Source organism: Thunnus albacares, chromosome 18 (assembly GCF_914725855.1).
Source record: "Thunnus albacares chromosome 18, fThuAlb1.1, whole genome shotgun sequence".
Taxonomy (NCBI): Eukaryota; Metazoa; Chordata; class Actinopteri; order Scombriformes; family Scombridae; genus Thunnus; species Thunnus albacares.
This window is the reverse complement of record NC_058123.1, coordinates 12144973-12159951: the sequence shown is the minus strand read 5'-3', so window position 1 is coordinate 12159951 and position 14979 is coordinate 12144973. Positions and strand designations below refer to the sequence as shown.

Genomic DNA, 14979 nt, shown 5'->3' with positions numbered 1-14979 from the left:
TCGTTGTAATCATTCCATCCTGTTCCTACTGACCATTAGAAGATATCCTCCAAATGTGTTTACAATGTAAGTGATGGGAGCCGAAGTCCAAGGTCCTCGTTTTGAACAAAAATTATTTAAAGGTTTATCTGAAGATAATATAAGGATTCAGTCGCCTGAGTTAGGCAAACAATTTATCTTCCACAGTTACAATCTTTTGAGTAGAAATTCCGTCTTTGTGTCTCAACAGACAGTGATTTTCTGTTCAGCTGCAGTAACAAAAAAAAGGGAATTTGACACTAAAATGACTTTAACCTTTAAAGATATTGACTTGATTTGACTAATTTGGATGGATGAAGTCTCATATTGGCCTTAAATAAACTTTTAAATACATTTTTGCACAGGAGGAGGATTGTGGATTTTGTCCCCCATCACTTATATTGTAAGTGCATCATAAAGGGATCTCTTAATGGCCAGTATGAACAGGAGGAATAATTATGGAAATAAAAACATGTGTCAGTGTTCATTTGAGTATTACTGATAGACTTGAAAAACTGTGAACCTATCTTTTAAGATCTCCATTGCCTATACATTATCCATATTAATACAACAATACATTCTTTAAAAACGTAAACAAAAGAAAACAATTTAAATGTTTGAGTTTGCATTTTACTTGCATATTACTTGCAGTTTGCCTTTTGTTTTCTCAGTTTTTTGTTGATGAGTATTAACAACAGTGGCTGTTTCTAGAGTCAGAAGTTATTGATAAATCACAGGTCAGCATGGTTTTTTTTTGCCATTATGATAAATATACACAGGTAATAAGTGGCATGTAATTATCAATACACTTGTTGGAATTTCAGTGAAAAAAAATAAAAATCAACATCCCATTACTCAATATTGTAAATTTATTATGGGTATATTTTTTACGGCAAGCTTTCCAAAAAAGATTTGAGTGCTCTTTCCACTTTTCCACATTTTCTATTTGGGCAGTTGACTGTTTATAAAGATATACATAGATAGCTATACATGCTAAAGAAAAAAAAAGGTAAAACACAGCAATTTATCACTGTTAAACAATAGAGACAGAGTCACTTAAGGTTAGTGTTGTACATGGCATCATGACACTACTTTCTCATCCAAAAAATATCTTTGTAGAATTTTTTTTTTAATTTACCACTTAGCTGATCAAAGCAGTAATAAATTTATATACATAAAATAGTCTCTGAATGAAAAAATATATTCCCTCTTTCTCAGTTTTTCTCTTTTTGACACACACAAAATATATATATATATGTATATAAGTATATACTGTGTATAAATGTGGAAACCAGCAAGCAGCTTTAAATGTAGTGTTCTAGAGAGAGCAGAGAAAATGTGCACATACAAAAAAGCAAAACAAAATAAAAACGTTTGATGTTTGAGCTTTCTGCAGTTTTGATTTTACATAAATCATTTAACAGAGACTCACATTACACCAGTATACATTAATATATTTCATTAGCGATATCAAAAAATGTTCATGACATGAAACGTACCTGTGACGGAGAAAAAGATTCATGAGACATATAATTAATCATAGTAACAGCATAGTAGTAGTAGTACCACATAATTTATACAATAAATCATAGCAAAATATTGTCTTTGCAACCATTTCTGAAGGAGTCACAGTCACAGTGTTAGTGTTTTTTGCCTAGAACAGGTCTTGCAAAGTCCCAGACCTGCCAGTTGTGCTCCTAGTATGTGGGCATGGTGGCAGTGTCAACATAACCACTGGCAAACAGGACCCTTTCTTCCTGGACCGGCATGGCAGTGTGAATGCAGGCTGTAGGTTTCTGGGTATTGGTGATGGTGGATGATGTGTAGCAACTCTCCGTCACTCCATTTGTCCCCTGGTCCTCAGAAGGGCACCTGTCCACCTCTTCTTCCATCACATCCACCTTTCTCTGGAGCAGCAGCATGTTGTTACTGTCCACCCTCTTCACCTTGCTGTAGTCCTCCCCCCGAAGAACCTGCGGGCTGCCTTCATGCTGGCCTTGGCCCGACTCAACGGGCTGGAGGAGCACCATATTATCCTCGTTGACCCTCTGGACTTCGACATACTCAGTGGACTGGAGAGCGGGCGACTCATGGCCAGCAGGTACCTGTTTGCGTCCGATGCTGGAGATGTTGATGTCGCTGTGGGCCTGGAGTTGCTGGCGGGCCTGCATCTGGGGATGGAGCGAATGAGGTTGCTTGGTGCTCAAACAGAACTCCCAGTAGCTAGGTCCGAGAGCCTCGTTGGAGCTGTGGCCAGGTTGGGTGAGGTAGAAGGATGTGGAGCCTGGTGGGAACACACTGTCGGAGAGGCAGTGGTGTTTGGCCATCTCAAGTGAGCTCTGTTGGTCCGCTGGGCTTGAGCTGTACTGGGGCAGTGGAGAAAACACTGAAGGCCAGGTCTTCACCCTCCCACTGGACATATCAGGGCTAACCATATCTTCATGAGCATAGGCCAGCGCCTCCTCCTCCCAGTCTTTCTGGTGCCTCTTTGTCTCTGTCCTCAGTCGACCACCTTCCTGACCTGTTCGTCTCTCTTCATCTTTTGCCTCTCCACACTTATCCATCAGCAGAGTGTGGCTGTCGCAGCTACCTCGGCCGGAGTCACTGTCAGATGTGGAGCCCTCGGATTTGAGGCAACTATCATGAAGATCCTTGCCTTCCTCCAGCATTAGCTCCTGCTCTTCAGGGACATACACCTCTAAGTACTCCACCAGCAAGTCCTCATAGTTGGATGATGGGGTTGGGGGGAAATCAGACACCACCAGTGCATTGAAAACGTCCTCTGACTTGCCATTCTACACACAAAGAGATAAACAAGCTGTGATAAGTCAGAGGTCCTTTTTTCTTATTTACATATGATTATTAGCAGCAGATTGAGAGAATTATTGTATAAATGATATCTTTCCATATGTTGTTGCTTTACCTTAAGAAGCTGCTTATCAAATCCTTTGATTTTAGGACCAGGGACTGGTGGAAGCAGACAGTGCTTCAAACTTCAAATGAAAGAAAGAAGATCAATGTCAGGATTTGCGAGCAGCAGATGAAAGTCAATGAATATGAGACAATAATTAAAATCAATATTTCACTTGCTGCATATTATAAAAGCTCAGAGTGGCAGTGATTATACACAACCTTTTATTTCATGATTACAACTTAAGTATCACTTTATCTCAAGATATTAAACTCTTTCACTGTACGTTTTTTTAATTATTCTGCCATAATAAAACAATTTAGTTGCCATGAATGAGGAATACATGGAAATAACTGTAACAGATTACAACATTTTAGCAATTTTGTGATGGTCAGTTTAACAGACACTATTTTTCTCAAGTACTCTCAATATCTCTACACAGTAAATTCATAATTTTCCCTGTGAACTTGTCCATTAAGTTGTAGTAAGACCTTTCTCCTCTAAACTAATTAAAATTCATAAAATTCATATGTAATAATGTGAATGAGATCTTTCTGTGCTTATCACAACAAACAGATGACTGACATCTCTACATGGCAATGTCATTACATTCTTATCTCTTATCTGAATATTGTGTTTAGAAATATATTCATGAGCATCACAAAATAGTACTTCAAGTAAGTCATGATCACAAAGGAAATAGTTTGAAATCTTAGGATAATCTGACACTGAAACTCTGAAATAAAGAGCCTAAAAAATACAGCTGCAGCCTCTGTAGCATATAAGTAAATAAATAAATGTCAATATTTGACACAAAAAATGGCATAAGGCATCCATTTACCTGTGGCTGTTAATGTGTAACAACCATGTGAGGATGAGGAAGATGCACGCAGAAAAGACAGTAATGAGAATCCACACTGACTTTTCCCGATGGAAATCTGTAAGACACAACATAAAAATGTAAGTGCTTCAACACAACATACAACATTTGAATTTTTCCTATGGTGATTATTATCATAGGACATTAAAGGAGTATAATGCATAATTATACCATCATTCTGCTTTTGTCCCATTAACTGTTAGTTACTGGAATAGTTCACATTTTGGGAAATACATGTAATCGTTCTCTTTCTGAGAGTAAAATGAGAAGACTGTGGTATCGATCTTCTCATCCAAGTCTTGGCAAAAAGGAAAGAAGTGTATTCCACCAAATGTGGTACTATTCCCTACATACATGCATTATATTGTATATCTATATTATCACTTTATATATATATATATATGTGTACTGTAGATGTTGGCAGATGTCTTACAGTCAGGAAAGCGGATGTAGGAAGTGGAACTCCATTCACTCCAAAAGCCATGATCAGGCTTACAGCGCACCTGAACGAGGTAAGTACCACCTGACCGCAGCCCGAAAATGTTAAACAACTTCTGCTGGCCAGCAGGGTGCATCTGGAAATACAACACAATTGACATGAGCAGTCATGCACAATCTTGTCACCACATGGATTAGAAATGTTGTATAGTATGACATCCAAAGACTTTATGAGAAAATTAATCAGGAATATTCCCTGGTGAAAATCTACCACCCTGTCAATATTTACTAGAGGAACATAAGATAATGTCAACACGCTGTTTGGTAATGTTATGTACCTCCCAGTCGTTTTCTCCATCCAACCTGATGCGGATCTCATAGATGAGTGTGATCCAACCGGAACGAGTGTCAGCCTTACGTGGCGGTTCCCATGACACCCGGAGGAAAGGCAAGCCTCTGTCCTCCATTAAAGTCACTGACACCTTCTCCGGAGGATTAGGCTGGACTGGAGAAGGAGAAAGAGAGAGAAAAAGTGAATGAGAATCTTTTTGTGTGTGTGTGTGTGACTGAGACGGAGGAGGAAAAAAAGAAATTAAGTGGGAAATAATGTTTGTGACACAGAAATACATTAGGAGCCAACTGTTACTGTGTAAATGCATCGGGCCAAACCACTATGGTATTAGTTCCCGACAGACAGGAGTGTGTCCATGTCTCTTCCTCTGTGTAATAGTAAACCAATGCACACCTCCAGCGGATGAACACCGATGGTGCAGGAGTGACTCTCCAAATATTTGTTGACGTGTGCTTATGTGTGGTGACGTGGTTGAGATAAATGTTTAGGCTTTTAAGTTATCTTCTTGGAGACACATTGTGACATATGACAAGGAAATAAATATCACTGAGGACTGATAACTAAATTAGGTCAATGCTATTAGAGAGAAGGGGAAGAGGAGCATTTTCAGATAAGCGGCTTCAAGGGCAAGGTGGATACTTTTAAGTCTTTTAAATCTACCAGTTTACGCTCCTTTTGGATTTTTCATGAACAAAACCACATGCTTTTGTGTTAAGCAACATGACAGAACAGGACTAATTCCACACTTCATTCAATATTTATATTTTGTTACATAATATGAAGTAGATCTGCGCAGTTTTTATATTTAATCAGATGTAATTTTTCAGTAACAAACTTCAGGATCTAACTTCGGAGGCAATGCATTTACTATTTTCATGGAGCAGTGGAACAACATCCCGAGCATCTACTTAATTTCATCTTAAAAGGAAACGGCTAGAATTATAATTATCACTATGAAGATGAGTCACAAAGATATTTTTTCATTTCTAAAAAAAAAAAAAGCTAAGTAATTTCTTAAAATAGTTGGTAGATTTTAGAAAAGGTTACCCAAAGAGGAGTAAATGGTGCACTGGTTGGGGACTATTTTCAGCTAAGGATTATTACGCATTTGGTGTGCTAGTGAGTATTTCCGGCAGCAGGATGGTGTATGTGCGATTGCCTCAAAATAAAGCTGTGTTGGTTGTAATAAAGGAAATATACAGGACGTCACCAGATTTATCCTTTAAGTGACTTGATTTCTTTCACATTTTGCTCAATTGTGATGTCTTCAGCGGGCCGACAGCGTAATTTTTTTTATTTCAAATGGTGACCTTCAGGGAGCAGTTACAGCTGGAGGGAGGGTTAGTACACTCAGAGAGCATTAGCCATAGTGTGCCACTGCGAGTGTGTGTTAAAATACACTTATTTAATCCTCATAGGGAAATTGTGTCTCCAACATCACGCTAAACCATGAGAACAAATAATTTTTAAAAAAGTAGCAAATATTCCCTCACCAATGTAGACAACATCTATATCCACGGGGTCGGAGAAGGTGCTGCCCAGTGAGTTGGTGGCCACCACGGTGATGTTGTAGTTGACCCAAATGGACGTGTCGTTCTTGTTAAAGAAGCAGGAGTTCTGTCCTGCTGTGCGGTAGTCGGGACACTCGTACACCGTATCAGAGCTGTAAGACAGATAGGGGGAACGGCATTTAGTTGTGCATTTCTGTATTTTCACTGTACTTTGCTGTTACACTGAACAACATGCATTCTTCATGCTACAATTCCTGAAACAGTGTGTGTGTGTGTGTGTGTCTTTGTGAGGGTGTGTGTGGGGCAACAAAAAAGAGATGAGTGGACAACTACTGTGCTTAAAGGACAATACCAGTGTAATTTCATCTCTATTTCCTACACTCTCAATTAGTCCTTTTGTTATCTGCACTTGTTTCATGCTGTCCTGTTACGCAGGCACGTTTCAAGGAGACATTGGAAATAATTCAGCCGACATGTTGTGCATGAGCACTTGGCCACCCCTGAGCATACTTGGGTTCCAATTCCAGTAAACCTGGGTGGTTCAATGAACACACTTGGAAGTGTTTATGTTAACAGAGCTTACTAGGAAGAAGAAAAACTGGAAATACTGAAAGAATGAACATAACTGAGTGTCAGCTATTATGTTTTCTCACTACAATTGAAAAGTGCGTCATGCACTAATGGAGACTGATTACTCAGAATAAAATCTCTTAAGATCTCTATGACTCTTCTCTGAGCAGAGGGCTCTCCAGCTGTGTCTATTATTATTGGCTCCATTCGGTATGCTTCTGGAAAGCAATAGACATTCCTTATAAACTATCAATGTAGTAACTCAATAAAAATAGTTAGTATAACCTCCCCTCCCCCCAAAAAATCCCCATTCCAAAGGATGTAGTAGATAATATAAAGCTCTGAAGCTCTGATACAGTTCAACAGCCACTCCATATCAGGTCAAGTGTACAGTATATGTCATGTATGATTCATTATCCCTTTTAAATCCCATAGCACAGACACACAGCACAATCCAGTGACCTTTACATACCACAAACATGTGATTCAAACACTTGTGTGATTTAATGACCTCTCCATGTCTTTCGCAGATGTTTGATATCAAGCACCACAGATTTCTCCATATTGACATTTCACAAATATTTACGGTATTATGACTTGGTTTGATCAGTAATGGAGTATTAATCACACTGTGGTTGAACATCATTGGTGTGAACCACAGAGCTTCAAAACATATTTTCCTTTCTTTTTTTCTCTGTTTTTTGAGCTGTTAAAGTTTAGTTCATCTCTGTGCAGCCTGTTTGCATTTCTTCAAAGGAAGAGCTTGACATTTACCAGTTTATTATTCACTAGAAAGTTAGATGAGAGAGATTGATACCACTCACGTGTCTGTTAGTTTAATGTGACGCTACACCTAGGGGATGGTTAGTTTAGTACAAAGACTAGAAAAAGCAGGAAAAAGCGAGCCGGGCCTTGTCAAAAGAAAGAAAGAAAAAAAAATCTGCCAACCAGCAACTCTTTTCTTTCTTGTTTGTTTAGTTTTCTGGCATTTTTTCCTTTATTTATATATACAGCAATTGACTGGAAACAGGAGTAGAAAGAGAGGTATGACATGCAACAAAGGCCTGCAGCGGACTTTGTTAGCTGTAGCTTCATATTTAATTGACAGATGTGAGAGTGGTATTGATCTTCTCATTATAGTCTTGACATGAAAGCTAATGAACACACTCCCCAAAATGTCAAACTATTTCCTTAACAGTTTCCGAAACACTAATCTTAATCTTAATCTCTGTTACCACCAAGAGTTTGTAACTGCTCTACCACCTCACCTTCATTCTTCTAAAACATGCTTTCTTTTAAAAAGTGTGAGGTGAGAGGAAATAGACAAAAGTGATTCCTGTCCCTTCCCTCCTTCTCTAGATCTGCTGTATGTCTGTTCCTTATCAGGCACAACCTGAGCCGCATAACTTTCTGCAATCTTTATCCTCTTGCACCTGTTGGCTGCCCTCAATCCTGCAAACCAACAGGTAGGCTACTCACCAACGACTGTGCTGACAATGTAAAAACATCTCATAGTGTTTGCTACAACTGCTATACTGCTGCTATGCTCCATTGGCATGTATGTTGGTGTGACATCCTCATCCTTACTGACTAGACTGGTGACTGTGCTAACAATCCATCCTTTTCTGGTCAGTACGGTCATATAAAATGCAAAAAATTAAACAAAAGACAAAATTAAGTGAATGTGGTACTGCATGAAACTGGGAGCCACTGACTTTTCTTTGCGATAGTACAGGGCGTACGTAGTGGGCAGTCCTCCATCAGAGCCTGGCTGCCACCAGCAGGTGAAGGTCTCTTTTTCAGGAGAACGACAGCTGGTCAGCGCGGGTTTCCCTGGCGGGCTGTAGCCTACAGATTGACAGGACATGTCAGAAAAGGAAGTGGAAGCACGTAGTGAAAAGAGTGTATTATATTAAAAAAACAGAGAACAACAGTAAATATTTGCACAGCTGCAACCGATTTAAAATCTGAATTGTGAATGTTATGTAATATACCGCAAAAATATCCACAGATAAACAACACTATTATCACCTATTAATTGTGCAGCTCTGGCTCCCGTTTCCCGTTGTTTCAACAGCCTACCAACCACCAGACATCTCTCAGATGTCTTAACTCATTGCCAGAAACTTAAGAAGATACTAAGACTGTGTTTCCAAAGACTTACGTGTTCCCTTAGCATGCGACGTGAAGACTAGCAACAACAGCAGAACTGCTTCCATGACTCTCTTCATCATGGCACCGCAAAGCCTTGGCTGTTGGACAGAGGGAAAAAAAACAAAACAAAACAATGAAAGTGTTGACAGGGGAACTATCTGATCTGTGCTCTTGACAGATCACATGACCTGCAATGATTGATGCTGTCCGCCACAAAAGCAGAGCTGCATGTCTTGTAGTGAGTCACAACATACTTGCATGATAAAGGAAAACTGCCCGCTGTAAAGTGTAATGTTTTGTTATTGTGTCATGCAACATTTGTGAGTGAAGTGATGCGTGCGATACTATAATTAGTTTAAAGCCCTGGAGACATAATGAAAAACTTGTCATCCACAGGTGAACAGTTAAGAATTTGTGGGAGAAAAAAACATGGAGGTAAAGATTTATACATTCCAGCAGCGATATAGAACAGAATCAACAAGTAATTTGTTTGAGAACAGTATTGAATCCTGTCATCAAACCTACAGTACTGTATGTCTTAAACAAGTATTAAAATGACACAAAGTCTGAATGAATACAGACTGATACAACTGAAATCTTCTATGAAGAATGTATGCTGCTCCACTAAGGATTAAAAATCATCCTCTCTCTTTCTGTCTACCTCTACCAGCTGGCACATGCAGCGTAAATGATTGCATAACCTGAGCTCAGGCTTTTGCCACAACAACAGACACACACAGCGGGAGGCCGGTTAGCCTCGCTGCCAGCCAGCACGACTCCTGTTCCCATGACTTGGAAATCTGCATTTCCCTAGCCATGTGCAGATGTTGAAGGCGTGACCCTTCATGTCTGAATCCATGGGAAAGCCGGGGAGGTGGGAGGGGGGGAGAATAGGAGGTGGGGAAATGATAAGGAGGTCAAATAGATAGAAGAGCTGATGTTGCATCAGTGACAACTGAAAGCTGGCAGAAAGCTCTTTCCCTCACATGCTCTCTCATATGCTCTCTGTCTTTCTTGTGATTACTGATGTTGAATTATTGCTGTCAGTTGAGGATTTGACATACTGAATAGAGACATTTTGCACTGCTCTAGTCAATGAAGGCTAGGAAAATAAATAAAGTCTTAATGTATGCGAATGACTTCCCTCTACTACACCCCAAAGCATTGGGCTTTCAAAAAATAATTAGCCAAACACAAACACATAAAACAGATGCAAAACAAGGCGGTCAGCTGACGAAATTTGGAGATGCTCCACAATTTGTGCCTTATTTACACGTGACACAACAAAACAATGCCGTGGTGCGAAAAATGTGTGATGGCACAGGTGCTAGGAAATGGAATAAGAAATGCGTTTAGAAAAGCGAAATTTCAAGCTCTATTGTTTGACGGTGTTTTTGATTTAAGCCAGTTAGAAGTCACAATTCCCTCAGAAAAAAAGTACAGCTCGAAACGATACTCTTTAACTTGTGTCTAAAACATTATCGTTATCATATTCATTTGATCGGAAACATTTCTAGTGTTTGTGCTCCGCCCGCACTTGTAGGCTACTTGCTTCACTCTTTCGTGCAGTGAGCTTGGGTGGAAACATAGGGGTGTTATAATGAAATCAAGGAGTGTATGTGGTATTTCTAAGAACGTCAACACAACGCCTTGTACGAACTATCACACTAAAATACAAGTTTCAACAGGCAAAGACTGCTTGTTTACTTTTTAATTTCTGCCAAGTTACTTGTTGACTTTACTTTATATTCATTCACAAAATGATGTAAGCTTGCAAATTCATCATTAATACCATGTGCTGCAATACTGGTGGGTGGTGTAGCTGCTTAGGCATGTGTTATCACATCATGTCCACTGGTAAGCTTACTTAACTTTACCTGATGTATTAGTCACGGTGGCCGCATGGCGACTACAATACGTAAGCTTTTCTACTCTTGCAGCACCTTTGCATCAAGCTTGTCTTCAGGCTGTTACACATCCTTAATATCGTAAAGACTTTCGGCAAGAAACTGTTATCGACTCTTCTTTATGGTGCCTTCATTTCAATAACGTCACCATGATCTGATAATTGGCATTAAGGTCAAGGCACTGGATTAGCCTCCTGCTGCATATAGCTGTCTTACATAACCAGCAGCCCAAACTGAATAAGCTGCTAAGCTGGGAAAGTACTGGCCAACAGTGCGAAGCTCTTCCCTCGCAGATAATAATGGTCTGGATGTTAAATTTTTAACTTTGTTATAAGGATTCTCAGCACACGTAGCTTACATTTTCAATAACCTATGCATAATAAGTGCATGATCTATAAATAAGTGAGTATGTTTAATGTCATACTTCCCAGGCTCTGACAAATATAGAGCAGCTGTTCTGCTTCGATGTGAAAAAGCAACAACAAAAAAACAGTGAGAGATAAATAATACAGTGTGTTAGCCTTGGCATTAATTCCAAGTGTAATGTAAGGAGTGTGAAAAATCAAAAATGAGTCAGCTGGGTCAACATGAGGCTAAGATCCAAATTTAGACCAGTAAATATGAATCATTCACAATTTGTGTCTGTCAGTGGCCTCTCAATTTCAAAAGGTGAGGAGAGGACGCGTCAAACGACATGTTGAGGTAAAATGTGAGCAGTGAAGCAAGATGATCCCCTCGGGCATGGTTGTACAACAGCCCACCTTTGCAAAGGTGATTAATAAGGAATGTTTCTTTCTCATGCAGGGTCACAGCGTTCTCGTGAGCACTGACCGAAACAAACCGGTTTGTTCACCAGCACCTACGCCTTTCTAGGGACTTTTTTTTTCTTTCTTATGGGGTTAGTCAAGGGCACAGAGCAAAAGAAAACAAAACATTGAACTTGAAGTTGCTGAGCAAATTTCATGGCAATGAAACTGCTCCTATAAGGATAAACACTTGATTTTAATGACCCAGTGGCCTTTGCTCTAGTGTCACCCTAAAGACAAACTTTTAGCTACACTACTGTTGAAGCTATACTGTACATGAAGGAAATTTGTCACTTCACATTCATATTATGGAGAATAATTAACAGGACAGATTTTAGACTTTTATTCTTGTTTTTCTTAATCATTGGCAAAAACACCCTGGAGTCTGGAGAATCAGTAGAGTTACTTATTTAAAATGGACACTGTAGGATGACAAAAGCTAGTACATACGGGTATTCTATTGTATAAACTGTACAATGACAATAGGAGAACAAGCAGAGTTTAATACCAATCTATATGTTCAGGTATAGTTCTCTGACATACTTCTGAAAGTCAAACAATGTAAGTCCTGTGCACACATACAAAAACATACACATACTGTACACAGTGTGCGAGCATAGCGGCGCTCAATTACACACAAATAGCAAAAGTCTATTTGCTTGATCCGCATACACGAATAAATGGCGTATTTATGTACGATAAGAATAAAGTTGTCATTGCACCTTTCACTTGACAGCATTAAACAATTTACAGCTCTCACAGTAAACCATAAAAACTCCCAAAATCAACAATTCATCATGCGTCAGATATTTCAGCACTGTTCCAGCTACCATTACTGCAATAAATTTTACTTCACTGTTGCCTGAGAAATTGTACTTCCTCTATTGTATTGGCCAATCAATACAATAGACTATATCCTGTGCTTTTCTGTGCTTTTGAAGCACTCACGCAGCTTCAAGCTTCAACGATGGCGGACAACACGCCCGTCACCACCTGCAGCAATAAAGATCCTACTGATCTTCAGCTGTAGTGAAGTTATGAAATAGGTTAATAGAATAAGGGAAACGACTAGGATACCTTTATTTATAGAAGGCCGCTACAGCATACTGGCTCAGAGAGTAGCAATATGTTATTTTGGGAGTGGTTTCCATTGGTTTAAGGGACACATCAGCCTGGTAAAGCAGTTACTGCATGTTTTTTAAAGGTGAAATAATTGAACATCTGATTTCCCTCGACACAGCTGGAGTGTAAGGGATAGATTTGACATAGGTGGCCCTGCCAGGATTTAATTGTGGCTGCAGGCATGTGCTTTTTCTGACGGTGGGCATAACGACATTCCAACTGACCTCCATCTGGTTTGTCAGATGGAAACATTGAGTGAAATAGCTGAGCTGTGTGTGTGCATGTGTGAAAAGGTGAGGGGAAAGAACGGATACTTCTTTTGTCGTTAAGTCAGAAAAGTGAGGAGAGTGCATTAGGAAGTTAAAAGCAGGCCATCATACTTTTGTGAAGAGAATTTATTACCATGAGTCATCACTTATTGTGGTGCCAATTATTATGTGTGACAGCAGCAGTTACTACAAAAGCTATGATATGAAGCTATGATCTGTCACATGATATGGTTTTTGTTATGTGCAGGAAATACTCATATTACAGTTCACTTCCTGTAATATCAAATGAGCCTTTGTTTTTTGTGTTTTCAATAGGTGTAACAAAAGGCCAAAGTCAGCACTGCCTTTCTGATCTGGAGAACTGATCAAATGGAATTGTACCCTTTAAATGTGTATAATTCATTATCACTGATGAGCAAGCATGTTAAATTTCAGGCCAAAGCTACGCACTGCTTTAAAAGCTATCCTGGACGACATTCAGTTATGCTTCATCAGACTAATAATTACAGCTGTAACATGCAACGCCCTGGACCAACTATATAAAGCCTGGGTGCAGGGCTGACAGTGGAAAGAGTCAGTAAGCTGCAGGCACCTAACATTGTAATCCAGTATTGAGTTGATCAGCTTGGTGCTATAATAGCCAATGGTCTCTTTCACCTCTTCCTACCCTGACTAAAGGTCAGTGGGTATGCAGAGGAGGAGCAGATCATGAGCATGAAAATCTCATTATACCTCTGACACCCCAGCATCATCATCCTCCTACAAAGAAGGAAATAACCTGCCAATCGGTCAGCTGTCAAGCAGGGAATATGTCTTCATCCAAAGGAAACCAAAAATAGCACCATCCCACTCACTTGTTCGATGTTACACCAAAGTACTTCTTTCTTTTTGCTACTTTTCTGTCACATTACAAATCGGTGTAAACTGATCCAAAGTAAGTTGTTGTAATTGCAACTGAATGAATTTTTATGGGTTGTCAGAGGGACAAATGTGCAACTTTGATGTAGAATTACTTTGGCAATTAGCATTAAAAAAATCACTTGACTGACTCACAAACCTTTTAAGATCTGCACACAATGACTTACAATCCTTTTTCATCTCTAACTCACTCTGTGAAATTAATTATTAACATTTTCACGTCATTACTGATTTTGACCTAACATTTATTTCCTTTTTATGTTCACATGACATGTGACATGCTTTCATCTTATTGTGTCATGGGAACAGGCAATAATTTATCCTTTTAACACACACTCACAAAAATAATAATGGCAATATAATAATGACACTAGCTGTGCCCTTAAACAGCTCGCAGAAATAAAGATTTGGACTCTAAAGCATAACCTGATGTTCAAAGTAAAGTCCTGACATATAAAAAGCATTTCATAAGCTGCAGGATGTGGTTTTATACACACATGGAATTGATGCACGACCAGTCAGCAAGTCCATCATCTGTAACTGGTCACAAAAGACCACCCATGAGTACAGTAAACACAACATGGTCCCAGCCTGTGCTGGGTTTATTCACACCGGTCACGATGATACAATCTGTATTGCTGTAACTTACCAGCAGTTGACAGGAGTTTTTAGTCTCTCCCTCGGTGCTTTAGCCGTGGTGACTCCGCCGCTTGCTCCCACAAGAGCGGACTTTCCGACTTGTGTAACGGGTTTACCGGGATGACAGGAGACAAACATGCATTACAGAACAACTCGGGCAGCTCAGCCGTCCCGTCAGCGAAGAAATCGCAGCATCCACTCTCCTCCTGCGCCTCTATGATCCTGGCGGGGGCGGGGCGGAGGAGCCCTGCCTCCGCACAAGCCCCGCCCGCGGCCGGGGTTGCCACAATCCGCCAGAGTAGACAGTATAGAGACCGGGCTGGTGGACGAGACGGCCATCCAGGAAAAAAGTCCCTTAAAAGAAAACGATTCACAACAAGATTAGATGATTGGTAGCTCAAAAGTTGTGAAGTGTTGAATGAAAATCTTGTCATGCAGATTTTTTTTTTTTTTGCTTCTGCTCAACTTGGTTTATATTACATAA

At 39.8% G+C, this 14979-nt stretch overlaps 1 protein-coding gene across 1 annotated transcript; it reads right to left on the bottom strand.

Moving 5' to 3' along the window:
* Positions 1 to 869: 869 nt before the first annotated feature.
* prlra (prolactin receptor a) lies at positions 870 to 14719 on the bottom strand. The gene is made up of 9 exons (XM_044334675.1): positions 14506 to 14719; positions 8845 to 8932; positions 8396 to 8528; positions 6093 to 6262; positions 4586 to 4752; positions 4243 to 4384; positions 3771 to 3867; positions 2942 to 3011; positions 870 to 2813 (listed from the first exon to the last, which is right to left on the bottom strand). The coding sequence occupies exons 2-9, from the start codon at positions 8912 to 8914 to the stop codon at positions 1716 to 1718; spliced, it is 1947 nt and encodes a 648-aa protein (XP_044190610.1). The 5' UTR covers positions 8915 to 8932; positions 14506 to 14719; the 3' UTR covers positions 870 to 1715.
* Positions 14720 to 14979: the final 260 nt, after the last annotated feature.